The 19,667-nt window shown below is 38.6% G+C and overlaps 2 protein-coding genes across 2 annotated transcripts in view; both read right to left on the bottom strand.

Annotated features, from left to right (window-relative positions):
- Window positions 1–3,458: 3,458 nt before the first annotated feature.
- Window positions 3,459–3,992, bottom strand: LOC122691728 (small nuclear ribonucleoprotein Sm D2-like). Its single transcript, XM_043898503.1, has one exon. It carries the CDS (start codon window positions 3,915–3,917, stop codon window positions 3,561–3,563), a length of 357 nt encoding a protein of 118 aa, XP_043754438.1. The 5' UTR covers window positions 3,918–3,992; the 3' UTR covers window positions 3,459–3,560.
- A 379-nt stretch (window positions 3,993–4,371) lies between these two features.
- The window catches only part of LPCAT2 (lysophosphatidylcholine acyltransferase 2), a 64,985-nt gene continuing 49,689 nt past the window's right edge, over window positions 4,372–19,667 (bottom strand). The window contains exons 12-14 of the mRNA XM_043898501.1: window positions 15,412–15,510; window positions 9,928–10,063; window positions 4,372–6,252 (exon numbers count right to left, since the gene is read on the bottom strand). Coding sequence (XP_043754436.1) covers window positions 6,068–6,252; window positions 9,928–10,063; window positions 15,412–15,510 — 420 coding nt within the window. The 3' untranslated portion in view covers window positions 4,372–6,067. The remainder of the gene's footprint in view (window positions 6,253–9,927; window positions 10,064–15,411; window positions 15,511–19,667) is intronic.

Below are 19,667 nucleotides of genomic sequence, written 5' to 3'. Positions count from 1 at the left end.
GGCTTTATCCTCAAGTCCCTCAAACTCTCCTTTATTCAGCATTTACTTTGTTCTGAGAGGAGAGATGTGACTGAAAAGGCCACTGCAGCAGAGGGACCCATGAGAACTAGAAAATGCACTCTTCACCACTACCCACAAAGGAAAAAGTTTACTGTAATATCCGGACATTCACCTCATCTTTGGTTTATAGTAACTGGACTGTTCCTACAGGAAGGTTTCAAGGTTTTCAGCTGACCTATCCTGGGCCACAAGAAAGGGTTGGGAGGGTTTCCTTGGCTAGGCTATGGTTCGCCAATCTTTCTCCCCATCTCAGCCACTGCTTGGAAGGAACCATTCTGAACCACCTCTGGTTCTCTTTTAAGAACTAAGTCAAAATTTCCCACAAGGAGGAAAATAAATGGCAGATGCTCAACCTACAAATTTTATAAATTAGGCAGCTTTACTACTTTATATAAATTATTAGAAGAATGACCTTTGGAATAAAGACAAAATTGGGTTTAATTGCAAGCTCTATCATTTAATGAATGACTTAAGGATAGGTCTAAATTTTGTTTAATAAAACTAGGGACAACAATACCTTTGCTTCACTGAGTGTTTAAATGTGTATTTGCCTGTAAATCACTTAGCATAATGCCTGATACATAGTAAGGGCTCCAAATTGGTATTATTATTATTACTTATTGTAATAATTAGTAAGTCTATTACTTTCACAAAAGGAAAAGTACTCTTAAAAATGTGAAGTCTACTTACCTCTAAAAGATATGAATGTGTAAACTACTACACGAAGTTAGAATTATTCTATAGTATCTAGGATAATAATTCAATTTTTTCCTGTAATAAAATTAGTTTAAAATAAAGTTAATAATTATAAAATCTTTAGGAAATTTTTCATTTCAGAATTCAGAAAGTATAAATAAGCCCCTTAGCAAACTATTCATAATTCAAAACTTATCTTGGAATATGGAATTGGTTATTTTTAATAGTCCAAAGATGAAAATGAAACTCATAGCTTCAAAATCTGAAGTATGATCACATGATCATGTTACAGTTATCTGAAGGAAGCTCAGGCATACATTTTAAAATTTACATTTCCAGATAATTTTAATGATACTGGAAAATGTTACATTGTAAGTGGAATCAGTTCAGTTCAGTTCAGTTGCTCAGTCGTGTCCGACTCTTTGCAACCTCATGAATTGCAGCATGCCAGGCTTCCCTGTCTATCACCAACTCCTGGAGTTTACTCAAACTCAAGTCCATCAAGTCAGTGATGCCATCCAGCCATCTCATCCTCTGTCATCCCCTTCTCCTCCTGCCCCTAATCCCTCCCAGCATCAGGGTCTTTTCCAATGAGTCAACTCTTTGCATGAGGTGGCCAAAGTATTGCAGTTTCAGCCTCAGCGTCAGTCTTTACAGTGAACACCCAGGACTGATCTCCTTTAGGATGGACTGGTTGGATCTCCTTGCTGTCCAAGGGAATCTCAAGAGTCTTCTCCAGCACCACAGTTCAAAAGCATCAATTTTTCAGTGCTCAGCTTTCTTCACAGTCCAACTCTCACATCCATACATGACCACTGGAAAAACCATAGCCTTGACTAGACGGACCTTTGCTGGCAAAGTAATGTCTCTGCTTTTTAATATGCTATCTAGGTTGGTCACCCGAGGTCAGGGGCAGCGGCCGAGAGGAGCAACCCCACCTCCAAGGAGTGGCAGCTGCGGGCACAGGAGGGCCGAGAGGAGCTACTCCACATTCAAGGTCAGGAGGGGCAGCCGTGAGGAGATACCCCTCGTCCAAGGTAAGGAGCAGCGGCTGCACTTTGCTGGAGCAGCCATAAAGAGATACCCCATGTTCAAGGTAAGAGAAACCCAAGTAAGACGGTAGGTGTTGTGAGAAGGAATCAGAGGGCAGACACACTAAAACCATAATCACAGAAAACTAGCCAATCTGATCACACGGACCACAGTCTTGTCTAACTCAATAAAACTAAGCCATGCTGTGTGGGGCCACCCAAGACAGTCGGGTCATGGTGGAGAGGTCTGACAGAATGTGGTCCACTGGAGAAGGGAATGGCAAACCACTTCAGTATTCTTGCCTTGAGAACCCCATGAACAGTATGAAAAGGCAAAATGATAGGATACTGAAAGAGGAACTCCCCAGGTCGGTAGGTGCCCAATATGCTACTGGAGATCAGTGGAGAAATAACTCCAGAAAAAGTGAAGGGACGGAGCCAAAGCAAAAACAATACCCAGTTGTGGATGTGACTGGTGATAGAAGCAAGGTCCAATGCTGTAAAAAGCAATATTGCATAGGAACCTGGAATGTTAGGTCCATGAATAAAGGTGAATTGGAAGTGGTCAAACAGGAGATGGCAAGAGTGAATGTCGACATTCTAGGAATCAGAGAACTAAAATGGACTGAAATGGGTGAATTTAACTCAGATGACCATTATATCTACTACTGTGGGCAGGAATCCCTTAAAAGAAATGGAGTAACCATCATGGTCAACAAAAGAGTCCGAAATGCAGTACTTGGATGCAATCTCAAAAATGACAGAATGATCTCTGTTCGTTTCCAAGGCAAACCATTCAACATCACGGTAATCCAAGCCTATGCCCCAACCAGTAACACTGAAGAAGCTGAAGTTAAACAGTTCTATGAAGACCTACAAGACCTTTTAGAACTAACACCCAAAAAAGATGTCCTTTTCCTTATAGGGGACTGGAATGCAAAAGTAGAAAGTCAAGAAACACCTGGAGTAGCAGGCAAATTTGGCCTTGGAGTATGGAATGAAGCTGGGCAAGTGGAATAGTAGGACATAAATAGCATACACATTGTTGATGATATGTATACAAGATATATGTTGGATATATGTTAAAAACTTCATGAGGGCCTTTCCCTTCTAACAACTCACAGCATGGCATTGACAGAACACTCTAGTCTAACAACGGAGCAAAAAAATGGCAAAGTCAATCCAGTTGAACAGAAAAGAAAAAAGAATTATAAATATGTCTGCATTCCTAGGAAAGGGTTTCTTACTAGTATCTTTTTATCCTCTGTAGTGATACCCTTATAAGGATTCCACAAGGACCTTTGTGGTGAGGAGCCCGTGTATTCTAACAGAGTCAGTGGTGTATCAATTAACTGCCATCAACTAACCACCTTGCATTTGTAACGGCCTGAAAGGGAGAGTTCCTGAGTCTGAGAATCAGATATCCACACTGCCATGCTTCATACAGACAGCACACCATACGCATGTCTTCTAAAAGGGGCTTTTTTAAGTCTCCATTAGAGGTAGTACTACTAGCATCATATTCAGTGGCAGAAGAGAATTAAATATACATAAAGCGAGCAACTTGTTCTGTAAACATTCAGTGTGTTGTTATCCTTCAACAGAACTGTTCTTATTGGAAGTTTTATGGTGTATACGTCTTAGGATCTAGTATTTCTCATTTCTTTCTTTTTTTTTTTTTTTTTTAAAAAACGCACGGTTTTATTATTTCAACTACAGAGGGCAGGACTTTGCAAAACCAGGGGGCAAGTTCTGACAGCAGGGAAGAGGCCCCTACTTGCCAGCGATGAGCGGGTTCCTCAGGACCACGATGACAGAGTCCCCGTGCAGGAACATCTTGGAGATGTAGCGGTCCTTGTTGACTGGCTTGGACTTCTTCTTGCCTTTGCTGCTCTTGGGGACCTCCGTCCACATTTCTTTCACGTTCTCCAGCACCATGTTGCAGTGCCTGTCGAAGGCCTTCACGCGGCCCAGGAGCTTCTTGTTGTTACGGCAGTTGATGAGCACTTGAGTGTTGTTTTTGACTGACTGCGTGAGCACGGAGAGTGGCCCCGTGTTAAACTCCTCCTCCTCCCGCTTCTGCAGCTCCTCTGGGGTCATCTCACTCTTGGGCTTGTTGAGGAGACTCATGATGATGATGGTGACCGCGTTTTCAAGTCACTACCGTCTCCTACGCGGTGTGCCTTCGGAACCTAGTATTTCTCATTTCAAAGAGTAATTTGGGTCTTTCAAACTCTTATATAAAATCACAGTGCATTTAACTGATTTAATGAAATTTAATTGCTTAACTTTAAATTCTAAGAGAAGAGCCTCTTTGAAGAAAATCTCTGTTTAGATGGCATAAAAGCAGAGGCCTAGTTGGTAGTAACTGCTTTATTACATACACTGCATCAGTCAAAAGTCAACTTTAGGAATACTAACTATTGCTGCTTTGGCTAAAATTTGAGTCTTTCATTAGAGTAAAATTATGTGTGACATTTCATAAGGCTTAAGTGCAAACAAAATTGATTGATCACATTCACAAATATACAAACTTACCCTCAAACCATGATATTAAAAAAGTATATTACATTTGAGACAAAAATGGCAAAACCAGAATTTTTAATTGCCAAGAATTTTATGTAGCAAGTTTGTTCAATAACATAATAAAAGAGGAATATTACATTGGTAGAAGTAGAATTAAAGAACATAAATATTACTCTAAAACAGTAAAACAATGGGATCACTTTCAAGAGCCTCATAGAAAACCTGTAATTTAAAATGCTACTTTTTCATGATTAATGGGATTAACATGTGCTTTTCCATTATAAAAATCAGGATACATATATCAATTCCATGTGATAAACAATATTATAAAGATGTACTTTCCTAATTACTTAAGCAATTGCTTTCAGCTCATTCCATGCTTTGTCTAAATAGCTTAAGATATGTAAAAAGCAAACAATCATACATATATACTTTAGGATGAACCTTTTTAGTAAGAATGCATGACATCTAATAAAATGGCATTTGAGGGAAATTATTGCTTAAACTAAAGGAAAAAAAATACATCATTGCTAAATTCCTGCCTGGGGATTAAATTGTGGTCTTGCATTAATAAAGTAGGTTTTTGGATTCCCTAGATTTTGGTGATACTTTGGAACCTTCCTATTTTTCCTGTTGATATTTCAGGCAAGCTCTCAGATGTTAAATAATCTGCGTGCAATGCAGGAGACGCAGGTTTGATCCTTGGGTCAGGTATATCCCCTGGAGAAGGGAATGGCAACCCAATCCAGTATTCTTGCCTGGAGAATTCCATGGACAGAGGAGCCTGGTGGGCTGCAGTCCATGGGGTCGCAAGGGTTGGACACAGCTGAGTGACTAACACTTTTCACTTTCATTTTCTCAAATTTGAGAGGACACTTAATAAAATTCCCACTTACATGGTAAAATATATTAATTCTAATATTATGTAAGTAAAGTAAATCTGATTCATTTACTGGGTAAGCACTACATTCTAAACTACCCAACTCAAATGAAACTAAACTCTGGCAAACAATTTATTTTCTCATTATGCAATTAATGTTACCTTCAATAAGGCAATCCCCACATAGCCTTTGGCCACAGTTGTTGTCTTTAAAACAAAGTTCTAAATCTGTAGATCTCACAAAAGGATATGATTTTCTCAGCAGATGGTTAAGGAAATCAACAATAGAGATACATGCTCAAGAGAATATGAGTTTTTAAGGAGTCTTATCTAATTAACAGAGCTCTCCCTTCCAATCCTCCCACATTCAGCGATCCAAGAAACTGAAATACAAATGGAAAAGATGAATCTGTGAAGTTAAAGGTATAAAATTATGCAACATTCCTCAGGCTCTTCATTATTTCCAGAATGGGAAGAAATTAGAGTTAACAGAATACAACCTTATTTCTTTAGAGGAAGGTAGATGAAAAAGTGTTTATACTTAAAACATTTTTAGAGTGTTGATTAATGCTCCTCAGTAAACAAGGGAGGTCATTTCATTTATTTGGATATGCAAATGAACCTGGAAAATCAATAAAAATACCTTTATCACCAGTAAGCCAATCAGTATAGCAAAACATTGTATAAAAGAAAAGGAATATTGATAAATACATGTGAATAGAAGCCTTTCAATAAGAAAAATCTATCATTTTTATAAAAAAGCTATCTATTTTAAACATCATCCTTACTCAATCACAAGTAAAATACTATCAATACATGCCTTTGAAATTTCAAATAAAAGCCACCATGGTTTCCTTATGAGGAATATTTGTGTTCAGTCTTCCTTTTTATCTGAGGTACTTTCTTCATGACTTCCAGGGCTGACTTTATTACTTGCAACTGAGGGAGTTGCTTGGATTTCTTTCGGTAATGAAAACACATGGCACGTCTGGAGATCTAAGTAGGTTGTAAATATCTTAGCATATTCTGGATGCTTTAGGGCAAAACTTTTAAATTCCTCTAAAAGAGTAGAAAAAAACAAAATTCAATAAATTGAGATGAATCTTCTTTCGGCATGATGCAGATTAACATATGATCTTAATAATATAATGATTGCAAAAGTCTATTACTCAACTCCTATAAATTATACAACCGCTTTGGCAGATAGTTTTTTCCATTATCTAGTCAAGTTGAAGATATGCATACTTGATTCTCGGGTAGATAAGCTAGAGGATTTGTGCATATTGTATTCTGGGAGACAAGCATGAATATGTTCACAGCAATGTTATTCATAATAGGTAAAAAATGGAAACAATTCAAATGTTTGTTAACAGTTGAAATGGAGAAATAAATCCTGGCATATTCAGAGAACATAATGCTGTACAGCCATGAAGATGAATGAATAGCTGTGTTGTAACAATGTGGATAAATCTTAAAACCATAATGTCCAATGAAAAAAGCCAAATACACAAGAACACATGTGGTATGAGGCTACTATGCAAAGTTCAAAAACTTCGGCAAAATTAAAATATATTTAAAATTTGTACTTTTGTGGTGAAATGCTAAAGCAAAGCAGGCAGAGATACCTTTTTAAAGTCAGGTCAGCAGTTCCCTCCTTTAAGACAGAGGAAGGGGTTGTATTTTTAGAAGGGACACATGGAGGCTTCTAGAGTTACTGAAAAATTCTATTTCTTGATCTGAGTGGTAGTACACAAGTGTTCATTTATAAACCTTTATTATGCTCCATGTTTATGTTTTTTTTCATGTTTATGTTTTATTGTTATATACAATTTTATTATTTCTCTGTAATAAAAAATGTTCAAAAATTTGTTCTCCAGGACTTTCTATTGTGCTGTGCTGTGCTTAGTCACTCAGTCATGTCCAATTCTTTGCTACCCCATGGACCAGAGCCCACCAGGCTTCTCTGTCCATGGGAATTCTCCAGGCAAGAACACTGGAGTGGGTTGCCATGCCCTCCTCCAGGGGATCTTCCCAACCCAGGGATCGAACCCAGGTCTCCTGCATTGCAGGCAGGTTCTTTACCAGCTAAGCCACCAGGGAAGCCCAGGACTTTCTGTTACTGACTTTTAAAATGATTTTAACCTTTAAAATTGGTAAAGAACCATGTTGAAAAGCTGAGCCCTGCCTGACCTATGATCAGTAAGAACAAGTAGAGTGTACAATATATAATAATTGTACCACAAGACCCCTGAGTCGTGGGCCTCCTTTTATCTCAGGTGTTTTGATTTGTGACTTGATAAGATAGAGTATAGAAATTAACTTACTAAATTAACCATCAGAATTTGAACCTTAAGCCCCTAATAGTTTCTGAAATATGATGCTACCCTCAACTTTGAAATTTCTCTCTCTTTTTCTGTTAGGATGGAGAAAGCTTTATTGAACTTATATAGCAAAGGGAGCCTGCTCTTTGAATAAGCCTGCTATTTGACTCTCTAATAAAAGGCTTTTAACCCAATATCTTATTTCTATCCATTAAAAAAAAAAAATCCTCCAATAACCAAGTGTCTACTTCATGGCACATTAGAGTACCTAGCAATTCCTTCCTGATGATATAAACAGGTCTTAGTGATGAGGAAGTCACCAGATTGAGCCCAGATCATTCTCTGTAATTACAACATTATTTTGTATTAATAGACTTTATATTTCCAAATCAGGTAAGCTATTAATTATTCTTTCTTAACACCCAAAATAAAGATTTATCTGCATGAGTCTATTTCAGTGATGGAGGTAAAGTGGACGGTAAGTGATTTCTAAGATACATAGGCAGGAGAGTTGATCTATGGAAACCATGAGCTTTAATTTTAAGACTTGTGCTCTGGTCAAAAGATGCAGGTCTCTGTCTCCTTTGGGGATGCCAGTGACATTAAAGAGTAACTCATTTCTAGAAGTGCTATGAACTGGCAATAAGTAGAATTTGGGCATTAATTTTGCTAAAGGAAAACCAAGAATGAAAACTTACATGATCATATTTAAACAATGTAAATGGTCACATTCATGATAAATTTTTATACCTATTCTTTCATAAAATCATATTTAAATACCTCAAACGTTCCTGCAAAAAAAAAAAAAGTGGGCTTGCATAATATTGGGGAAGAGGAGATATTCTTTATATTCTAAAAAGAAAAATGTTGAACTCCAAAAAACAAAGTAGATTTCTATAAAAAAGATATTAAAATCAACAGGTAAACATATGACTACCTACAAGTAATCCTCAGTACTAGCTTCCACTGAAATAATAATTCAAAATAGCTTTTCAAAATGTGGTAGCTTTGAGACTTCTTTGTGGCCCAGTGGTTAAGACTTCGTCTTCCAATGCAGGGAGTGTGGGTTTGATCCCTGAGAGGAGAGCTAAGATCCCCCATGCTTTGAGGCCAAAAAAGTCAAAGCATAAAACAAGTAATATTGTAACAAATTAAATAAAGACTTTGAAAATGGTCAACACCAAAAAAATCTTAAAAAGAATACTAAAAAAAAAATTTGTAGCTTGGAATAATACAGTCTTAATTATGCAATAAAAATGGCCAGAGAATTAGTACACATGAAGTTTATGACTCTTAAGTTTTACATCAGTATATATTTATCCTTTATCAGTATATACTTATACTTTATCTTTTCTTTGTTTTTAATGAACTTAATAGAGTAAGTGCCCTAGGCACCTAATTATCTGAAATAGAAGAAAAAATAGCCAAATGACAGTAATTAAAAACAGAGAGTAAGCGTAGTATGTGATCTAAAGCCCCCATCCAATGAAAGTTATCAGGCTGAAACTCTTTGAGCACCAGAAGGAAAAAGGCATTCAAGAGGAATCCTCCTCCAGCCCACCAGAGAAGACTGGGGAAGATAAGCCATGTTTATGACCACATCAAAGCTCTGCCAAGTTGTATTTCCCAAGAACATTATGAAATACATGGAAACTGACGAAACATCCCTTCATCCCTTACAGGACTTATTTTTAAATTTTTGTTTTTATTTAATTTTATTTGTTTTTATTTTTTGGCCACATCATGCGGCATGAGGGATCTCAGTTCCCCAGTCAGGGATCGAACCTGCCTCGGAAGTGCAGAGTCTTAACTACTGAACTGCCAGGGAAGCCCCAAGGGCACTTATTTTAATGCATGGACTTGAGTCATCAGGAGAAAGGCTGGTGGACAGACCTGCCATCTGGCCTCAAGGTCTTCCTCCATGATAGTCCCTCCCTCACAGGGGTGCCATCAACGTGACATGATACAATGAACATGACAGCTCACCTAAGCTACTAACAGGAAACATTAATAGATGGTTTAGTTACTCTTATTACTGTAGGTCCCTCAGCCTGTATCCCTCTACTGTGGCTACAACTCTGACATTTTCTGGCGAATGATCGTAGGTAAGTCACTTAGATTCTTTGCATCTTGATAACATAAGAATAATGAAGAGTACTGATTGAATAGGCCTGCTGTAAAGAACAAATGAATTAATGCATATAAAATGTTTGAAGAGTGCTTAGCATATGGTAATGTCCCAATAATTAGCTTCTACCATTACACCTCACTACTATTATTGCTATCATCATCATTGTTACTATTATTTCTATCATTAACATATTAGAGGAGGGAAACAACACTTGTATGAGGGTCAGTCATAGTCTGGATGCCCTCCTCGTACACTGAATCAGGAGCCAAACTGCCTACTCACCATAGGAAACAGAATCCCCCTGGGCTATTTCCTTGAAGAGACCAGAAACATCAAGGTCAGGCACTCCAAGGGAAGCCTGCAGGATGGTGGAGAACTCTTCCTCTGTTATGAAGCCATCCTCATCAACATCAAAGAGCTGAAGGAAAAAGAAAATAAAGCCTAAGAATGAGCTCCTCCAGAGCAATGGCAGTATGGAATAATTTTGGAAAATAAATTCTTTAGTAATTCAGACATTCGCTGTGCCAGGGGCTCAGGATATTTGTCCATATGTATGATCTCTGCTGCCTCCACAATACTTACTAGTTTAGTGGTAGAAAGAGATAAAATTAAAAAAGGGGCTACAACCATAGTAAGCACAGAAGCACATGGGGGTCCTCTGTAGAACAAGATGAATCCTACCTGAAGAGGTCAGGGAAGGCTTTAAGACATTTGAGTTGGGTCTTAAAACATGAAGAAAATATACAAGGAATACACAAGGACTATACAAGGAATATGCAAGACTGGGGCTCAAGTCAGGAGAGAGAAAGACAACCAAGAATCAGATCATAGTGCATCATCTAACCCTGCAGGATGATGATGGGAAGGACTGTGGCGTGATTGACTGTGAACTGAGGGAGCTCTCTAAGGAAGAGGGTGGAGGATGGATTGGAGGCAGAAGGTTGAAAAGACTTCTGTTGTTGTTCAATCACTAAGTCATGTCCAACTCTTTGCAACCCCATGGACTGCAGTGCGCCAGGCTTGCCTGTTCTTCAGTATTTCCTGGCATTTGCTCAAACTAATATCCATTGAGTCTATGAGACAAGAAAAACAAGAGTCTGGGGTAGAGAAGCATGAAGGGCAGGAAGAGAGAATTTATAAGGAAACAAAGGTGGCACTTGCATTTCACTTACAGGCCTGCAGTGATAGAAAATAAGGAGCCAGTGATGGCTGAGGTGTTCTGACTTGAGCAAGGGGTGAAAACATTATGTTACCCACAGTAATGGGGGAACATAATGGGGGAACGGGTACCCAATGAGATCAAGGGTTAGACCTGAAGAGGTAAATCTGAATCAGAAGTGTCAGTTAGAAGTAAAGTCTAGCACATCAGCACAGGAGAACGAAGAGCCTTGAGATATGAATTCAGGTAAGAACTGAAACTCTTAAGTGTGTTTGAGCTTCTCTGTGGAAAATGCACAAAGTAAGGCAGAGTCCTGGAAATTGTAAGAGTTGAGGTGTGTGCAGGGAAGAGGAACCAGCAAAAACAACAACAATAACAAAAGCAGTCAGACAGATGGAGAAGCAGAAAGAAAGAGCATGCATCTCGGAAGCTAGGGGAGGTTTTTAGGAAAGAGGAAGAAACTCTGACTGTGGTAATGGCCAACACAGTAAAATGCCATAGGAAGGCCAAGCAAGGAGCAAAGAGGTTTGCTGGATTTGGCAATTAGGAGATCCTGATGACAGATGGTAATAGGAGTCAAGGAATGAATAGATATGAGGTATGGAGGCAAAGGCACGGGCTCTTCTTTTAAGAAATTATGGGGGGCTTCCCTGGTGGTCCAGTGGTTAAAAATCTACCTTGCAATGCCTGTGATACCAGTGGGTAACATAACTCACTTTTACCCATTTGCTCAAGCCAGAACACCTCGGCCACCACTGGCTCCGTCTTTTCCAGTACTACAGACCTCTAACTGATATGCAAGTTCTGTTTTTGCTTCCTTATAAATTCTCATTTCCTGCCCTTCCTGCTTCTCCACCCCAGACTCTTGTTTTTCCTGTTTGATCCCTAGTCTGGGAAGATCCCACATGCCACAGCTACTGAAGCCTGCTCACACTACAGTCTGTGCTCCACAATAAGAGAAGCCACCACAATGAGAAGCCCACACGCTGCAACTAGAGTAGTTCCTGTTCTCTGCAACCAGAGAAAAGCCTGCTCAGTGACAAAGACCCAGCACAGCCAAAAATAAATAAATAATTTAAAAAGAAATTATGGAATAAAGGGCAGGAGAGAAAGGGGGTAACAAGCATGCACAAAAGGAGGCTGCCTACAGGAAGGGAGAGACTGAATATGTTTATAGGCAGAGGGGAAAGGGTGGGATATACTGAGACTCAAGTTGCAAATCGGGGATAGTTGATATGTCATATTCAAAATCTTCTCCCGGGTATTCACATTTTTAAAATGATATCAACACTGACTCTTTGCAGGCACTGATCCAACATGTTCAAATACCTTTACACACTCATTTAACCCTGATGACAGTCTACCCTAATGAGTCTTAAGTAAGGGAGGGGTTGTTATTAGTCATATCTCACAGATGAGAAAGCTGAGGAACACGGAAGCCAGGCAACTTTCCCAAGGTCACAGAGCTTGTCAGTGGTCAAGCTGGCACCCAAATGCAGGCAGATAATATCTAGAGCTCCTGCTGCTAAGGTATCTACTTCTGACCAAACACACAATCAAAAACAGGCATAGGGTAAGGTGTGATAATCATGAAAAGAACAACAAGCAAATATTGAATAGTGCTTTAATTGTCCATTAGGGTGGGAGGAGAAAAACAGAACTTGAAGTTGTGATTTGCTGCCCCTTGATGAGAAGGCACAGACTCCTAGTCCATTTTCTACACTCAGCCCCTGAATGGAGGATAAGACAGTTGTAAAGTACAGAGTGCATTAGCATTTGTTTTCACAAATGGTAGCCCCAGGGCTCTTTACGGGCCTTGGACTTCAGACAAGAAAAGCCAGGTTGTCACACGCCCCACTCCCATAAATTCTAAGTTTTCTGTAAAAGTCTTCCATTCCTAAACAATTCTCACCAACTCATCAAATCGTCTAAATTCCTGCCACATTTGGTGCTCTGATGGCTGTCTCCTCTGTATAAGTTCCCTTCACACGTCCATGCTGGGACCTTAACTTCCTGTCACAGTCGTTGTGACAGAGGACGTTTTGCCACAATGACCCCATAATACCCCTCCATTTCTCTCAATTCCTCACGTCCCCAGTACTCTCTGTGCTACACAGTTCCCAGATCTCAGGTAAATCCCATCCTCTGGGCGCTGGTAGAAGGTTCAACACCCCAGTTCCCTTGGAGAATGGGAGAGTGCTATCTCCCCAGTGCACAGAATGCTACAGGACTCTGTATCCATTCAGCCAGTCCGTGTCTTTTGGTTGGAGCATTTAATGCATTTACATTTAAAGTAATTATTGATATATATGTTCTTATTGGTATTTTAATTGTCTTGGTTTTGTTTTTGTAGGTCTTTTCCTTCTCTTGTGTTTCCTTCCTATAGAAGTCCCTATAGCATTTGTTTGTAAAGCTTATTTGGTGGTGCTGAATTCTCTTAACTTTTGCTTCCCTGTAAAGCTTTTGACCTCTCCATCAATTGTTAAATGAGATTGTTGCTGGGTAGAGTAAACTTGGCTCTGAATCAAAACATCCTTTCTTTCCTAGCAAGCCTGTGGTTCAAGACCACCAGGACCCTGTCTGGAATCTGAATGATGAACAGAGTTTGGAGTTTGTCTCTCTGACAGCAGCGCCCACGGGAGACGAAGAGCAATTCCCGCAGCTGGGACCTCTGGAGCTGCCTGCTTGAGGGTCTTCCCAGGAGCCTGTTTGTTGTCCTCACAACTGGTTCCTCAGCCAGTCTACTGCTAATGACTGAAGAATGCTGACTAATATTCTACCTCTAAAGGTCACCATGGTGGTGAAACATGATCAAAGATGGGCAGTTAACTGTGAAGTGTTACTAAAATAAAAGGATGAGAATGGATCCTGTATATATAAAATGATACTACTAAATAAAAACATAGAAGCATGCCAAAATCATTTTCAAAAACATCAAACACCCTTGAGAAGGTTAAAAAAATAACCAAAGTAAAGCGTGACACTTGCCTTACTGAAAAAAAGAGCTAATTACAGTTTTAGGTTCTCCTTTCCTTTCCCTACCTCTCCCCCCAAAAACCAAGGTCTAGGCTACAGAAAAATCTCAGGACTTCTTTAAAAACAATAATTACTATGATTAAGGGCCAAATTTTCTATCAGGTCTTTCATTGGTAAGCCCAAAGTGACCACTTGCACAGCTGAACTTATAATCATACAGACAATCCCAGAACAGGAACAGAAATAACTGGATCGGAATAAGTTAGCTATGTGCATAATTTTAGGTTTTACGATGAATAAGTCGGTAAAAGCCAAAAGTTTTCAACTTGGAAAGCGTTCTGGCCCTTTCCTTGTGACCATCTGCTAAGCATCAGCCTCTTAGGTTCTTTATAGACCCAGCAGTTAACTCAGTTGAAAACAATCTGAAATAAAAAGTCAACTTGGGGGCTCTCTGTCAATGACAAAACACATGGCAATTCTTGAGGCTATCCAGGATGGTCTCTAAGACATGAGGAAGGACTCTGGGAGGAAGAAGGTCTTTCTGGATGATAGAGGGGAAGACACTTGTTGAGGACACAGTGGGATATTCTTCTCTGAGAAATTCAGGAAGAAATGAGTAGGAAACAGACATGGGGAAGGTCCTCAGGCATATGGTGGATGAAGCAGAGACTCAAGGAGCTGAATGATAAAAGAGTCCACATACATGACTTAAAAGACACATAGTGAGATCAAGCTTCTATTTTACTTGAGAACAGAGCATGTATGATTAGAATTTGGAAGGGAATATCCCATTCAAATACAAATTAGATGAAGCAACTTTCATCTCCAAAGAATTGGAACACACTTTGGGAATGTATTCTTCACCTCTTTATAAGTGATAAACGAAATCAGAGTTCTCATCATTTAAATCTCCATTAAGTTCTGCTGGGGATGGGGGACATGGATGTTATTCATTGCCCCCTAATCCCCCATCCTGCTATGACAATATATATGATACAACAGGAAAACATACAGGGTGGAAATCTGAGACATCATGGTAAAGATGAAAGGTGCTTCATCTAATCTGTATTTGAATGGGATGTTCCTTTCTGAATTCTAATCATACGTGCTCTGTTCTCAAGTAAAATCAAAACTTGATCTCACCTTGTGTCTTCTGAGTCATGTATGTGGACTCTTATCACTTGATGCCACCACAACAAAATAAACTTCATCAGGAAAAAATTGCCAAAAACATCTCTGACATATGGAGTGAGAAAACAAGGATGGATCAAAACTTTCTTCATGGCAAATTAGGATGACAAGAGACAGGTCATGTTTATTTATAAACCTCACTTTGGGGCTCCCAAAAGGGGAGGCTGAAAAGAAATAATCTTTAAGCTAATTTATTAAATCACCTGCTCTTCAATCTTGATGCTGTTAACGGGGCTGCTTCCAAGACTTTTTTTGCTTAAACGGATGCTTGTGTTTTCTTTATTCTCAGTAGCGATTGTCTTAATCACATTATTCTCATGTTCATGTCACAGCAAATCTATAAACACTTGTAATGGATGTACTGATTTTCAGATAATACACTTAGAGTCAACACTTGTTTACGAGACAGACCAAGATGCTTTCAGTGGGGCTGACAGTACCTTAAATGCCACCTGGATGATCTCCTCTGTGTTGGCAGGGTTGCACAAGACAGCCAGGCCAATTACATACTCTCGGAAGTCAATACTGCCATCGTGATTCTGTGAAAGGATGGGAGAAATCAATTAGCAGGGTCACTGGTTGAATGACTATTAATCACAAGGCGAAATTCAGGCATGCCATGCAACTCAGCATCATCATGCACTGAGTCCATTTGGAAAAAAGCTCACACTGAGATAGAACAGCAAGTAAACAGCCCAATTCAGAAGGAAGAAAAATAGATTTGTGTTCAGTGATAAATATAAACATTTTATCACTGAGGCTCATTAAGAGTGATTCTATGGATATCAGCATGGGGTTTTGAGCTCAGCCTTGATAAGAGTCTCTCTGGGAAGCAGGATGGAGGATTCATTCCTAGGTGAGACCAAAGCCTTCATCCCACCATTGATGGTGGGCATGCCATGATGGCCAACACTCAGTGGGTCATGAAGAGACCCTCTACAGGTAGGAAACAGAAGGAAAAGGAAAAGGGTAAATTGAAGCAATAATCACAGCTACATTCTTTCTTCTTTCCAGGCTTAATCTGCAATAAAGCAGGAGCAAGTAAGCAAACATGAGCAACGGCAAGGGCCCCTTAGTGATATCAGGTGTTGGAAGATGCTGCACTTCTAAGCCTCTGGAAACTAAAACTAATTCATATGATGTTAATATCTATACACTTCAACATGTATTTCATGATGGTAATACAAAAGGATGGGTTGATAATTCTAATCCATGCTGACTGAATGCAGAGTTTTTCCTGCAGATGAACTACTCACCTAGACAGAAACACTGAGGGGATGAAATGTGGAGAAAGGGGACAGTTTAAGGAAGAGAGGGAGAAAAGAAGAGAGGGGCAAGGAAGAGAGGGAGGGAGGGCAGAAGGAAGACATAAAAGAGGCAGAACTAACAAGAAGGAAAGGGGAAGAGGAGAAAGGAAAAGTGAGATGGAGAGTGGGAGAGAAAGGTGGAAGAGGAGAGAAAGAGGAGTAGGAGGGAGAAAGAAACAGAATAACAAGCACAATAATTATAATTCCAGGTGTGAGATCATTTTGGCAGCAAAATCTTCAAGTGGTTAGTTTCCAGATAAGCTATGAACTAGTAACAACAAAGTTAGTCTGCTACTTGATAAGTAAGCAGACGTTTCATACTGATAAGGACCATAATCTTTAACTGTGACTAAGTGTCTACATTTCAACTATTAGAAGTTCCCCCAGGGCAAGGGTTGCCTTCCCTCTGTGCAGTGTGTTCTCACTGCCTAGCACACACAAGTGAAGTGAAGTTGCTCAGTCGTGTACGACTCTGCAACCCCCTGGACTGTAGCCTACCAGGCTCCTCCGTCTGTCCATGGGATTTCCCAGGCAAGAGTACTAGAGTGGGTTGCCATTTCCTTCTCAGGTGGGTGATAAAAACCATGCTACCTTTTCCTCATCTACCCTTACCTACTACTTTGGGTTCACCTTAACACATTCAGGCAAAGTTCTTCACTTGGGTTTCACAGATGAGCTTGAAAGGGAAAGCCTTGAAGCCCCTGAAAGGGTGTGCCTTTTCTATACGTACATTATTTTAGGGAAAAATTTTTGTAGCTTCTATGAGTTTTGGTTTTAGCTGTGTCATGGTGGCATGTGGGACCCAGTTCCCTGACCAGGGATTGAACTCATGCTCCCTGCAGTGGAAACGTGGTGTGTTACCCACTGGACCACCAGGGAAGTCCCCCATCAGCTTCTTAAAGCAACCAAGTCTGTCACCATATTACCTTTATTTGCTGCAGGGTAGGAACGAAAAAAAGTAATTTACTTTCACTAACCAGCCCACTGGATAAGATAGAAACAGAGGTTTCAAGAGTTCCCTAAAGCAATAGGGTTTCTTCCTGAGATTAAAAACTCAGATCTGACTTCCATTTTTGTCTGATTTATTGTTGTTGTTTAGTTGCTAAGTCATGTCTGACTCTTTTATGACCCCATGAACTGTAGCCTGCCAGGCTCCTCTGCCCATGGGATTTTCCAGGCAAGAATACTGGAGTGGGATCTCTAGTATTTCCTTCTCTGGGGATCTTTCCAACTCAGGGACTGAACCCATGACACCTGAATTGGCAGGAGGGTTTTTTTAACCACTGATACACCTAGGAAGCCCTTTTGTCTGATTACCAGACTCTAAAAGAGCTATTTTTTTCCTTTAATCAACTTCATTGAGGTATCATTTACAGTCAATAAAAAGCATCAGTTTTCAGAGTACAGTTTGAGGTTCTTTGAAAAAACGTAGACACCAGGGTAACCACTACCACAAGTGACAGCGACATTTTCATCACCCCAGAAGTTTCAGAGATGGTAGACTTTTAAGGGACATAAATTTTCCTTGTTGTGATTCTATTTAATTTTCTATGTACTGTGGAGGGCTGTTGTTCATTAGGCCTTAGAGGTTGAACAGCTTATTGAACTGTGGATATATGCCTAATAAAGGTAAATTTCTTGTGCAATTGGTTTTTCTCTACTAAGAAACAAAGAAGTGTTAAATACAAGTTCTGAAGAATAGATATAAGAATGATCTATGACTATATTCAATATCCTGTGATAAACCATAAGAGAAAGATAAGAAAAAGAATGTATATATATATGTATAACTGAATCACTTGGCTATACAGCAGAAGTTAACACAACATTGTAAGTCAACTTAGTACTTTGATTAAATAAATTTTTAAGAAGAGAATATCTATGGACACTGAAGATACAGCCATAGGTAGTACGGCTACTACCTATGGACATACTCCTTTGAATTTATTGTGAGGCATCCAATTTTTATTTACATTACTAAATCCAATGTTATAATACAGGTAAAGCATTATAAATGATTTTTCAATGGAGTACCATAAATGTAAAGAACTCTTAATATTACTGCTATTAATATTATTAGTAATAGTAATATTACTAATTAGTAATGGTAATATTACTGCTATTCACAAATAAAGGTAATATTCTGAACCCTGATTTTCATTAACAGTTTCATATGAGTGGCTTTGACCAAAAAGAGAATATTAAAGCAAACTCTTGATAATCAACCACATGAGAAATTATATGAGTTTTTATCCTAACAATGTGAAGGAAAAAAAGTATTATGGAAATTATTCTGAGATATTTTATTACTGGACTAATAAAACAACACATTTTTAAGTTTCCAAATTCAGAATAACAAAATTTCAAACTGGGGGGATCTTAGAAATCATCCAGTCAACTTCTTCATTTTTACTAATAAAAAATTGAGACATAAGTTTTACTTGAGGTCACAAAACTCACTATTGCCATAACGACAAATAACATTTAGGTAATCTGACTCTCATTCAAATTAAAGCAGGTAAATGATAAAATATATTAAAAAACAGATAATAAAAAAAGTATAAGTAAAATACACTCCTTTAAATTTTCAAGTTCAAATTAGTCCCATGGTATAAAAAAAAAAAAAAGATTCCTCAAATCTGTTGGGTTTTTTCCTTTAAAAATCAATTGAACTTCTCAGGAAAAGTACTATTATTCAAATTCAATAAACTCCCAGTTATACAGGCGAGTCCAGGAAGAGGTACTGTTTCCCTCAGTATTCTTATTAAGAGCATATTTCTACCCATCTGCATAATTATATTATCAATTGCTAGGAATTAAATTGTTTTAATCCACTTAGCATTAAAAACAGACATTTAAAAAAAGTAATTCTAAAAGCACTACAGGATCAATAGGTGTATTTAATATCAGTGCCCTGCAGGTGCTTGAGCAAATATTTTTTAAGGGCCTCCTGTGGGTGAGTTATGTAATATTACTGATGAAATTTCTGACTGAAGTTGATATATAAATCAACTTTTAAAAACACACGCACTATTACTCAAAAAATATATATATATATTTTTTTTTTCAAAAAATATTTTTAAAGTGAACCTTGAGATGATATACAAATTTTGAATGTTTTTGGACATTTGCTGTTTTTAGGTACAGAACACACATTCCTTTATCCTGCTGTTACAGGTTATCGAATTCAGTGGATTGTATCAAGACTAAGGTGTATTCCAAAATCATGAGATACTTTGAAATTTAAAAGTGTAAACATATAATGTCACATTTAAACAAAATCGTTATTATTTTCTACTTACAACATTGATTGCATTGCTCTTAAAAATTTAAAAATGATAGAGTTATATGAATCAAAGTCCTTCATCTTAGGCTATCAATAGTCTTCC

Source organism: Cervus elaphus, chromosome 4 (genome assembly GCF_910594005.1).
Source record: "Cervus elaphus chromosome 4, mCerEla1.1, whole genome shotgun sequence".
NCBI lineage: Eukaryota > Metazoa > Chordata > Mammalia > Artiodactyla > Cervidae > Cervus > Cervus elaphus.
The sequence above is the reverse complement of the archived record's forward strand: the minus strand, read 5'-3'. Positions and strand labels throughout refer to the sequence as shown.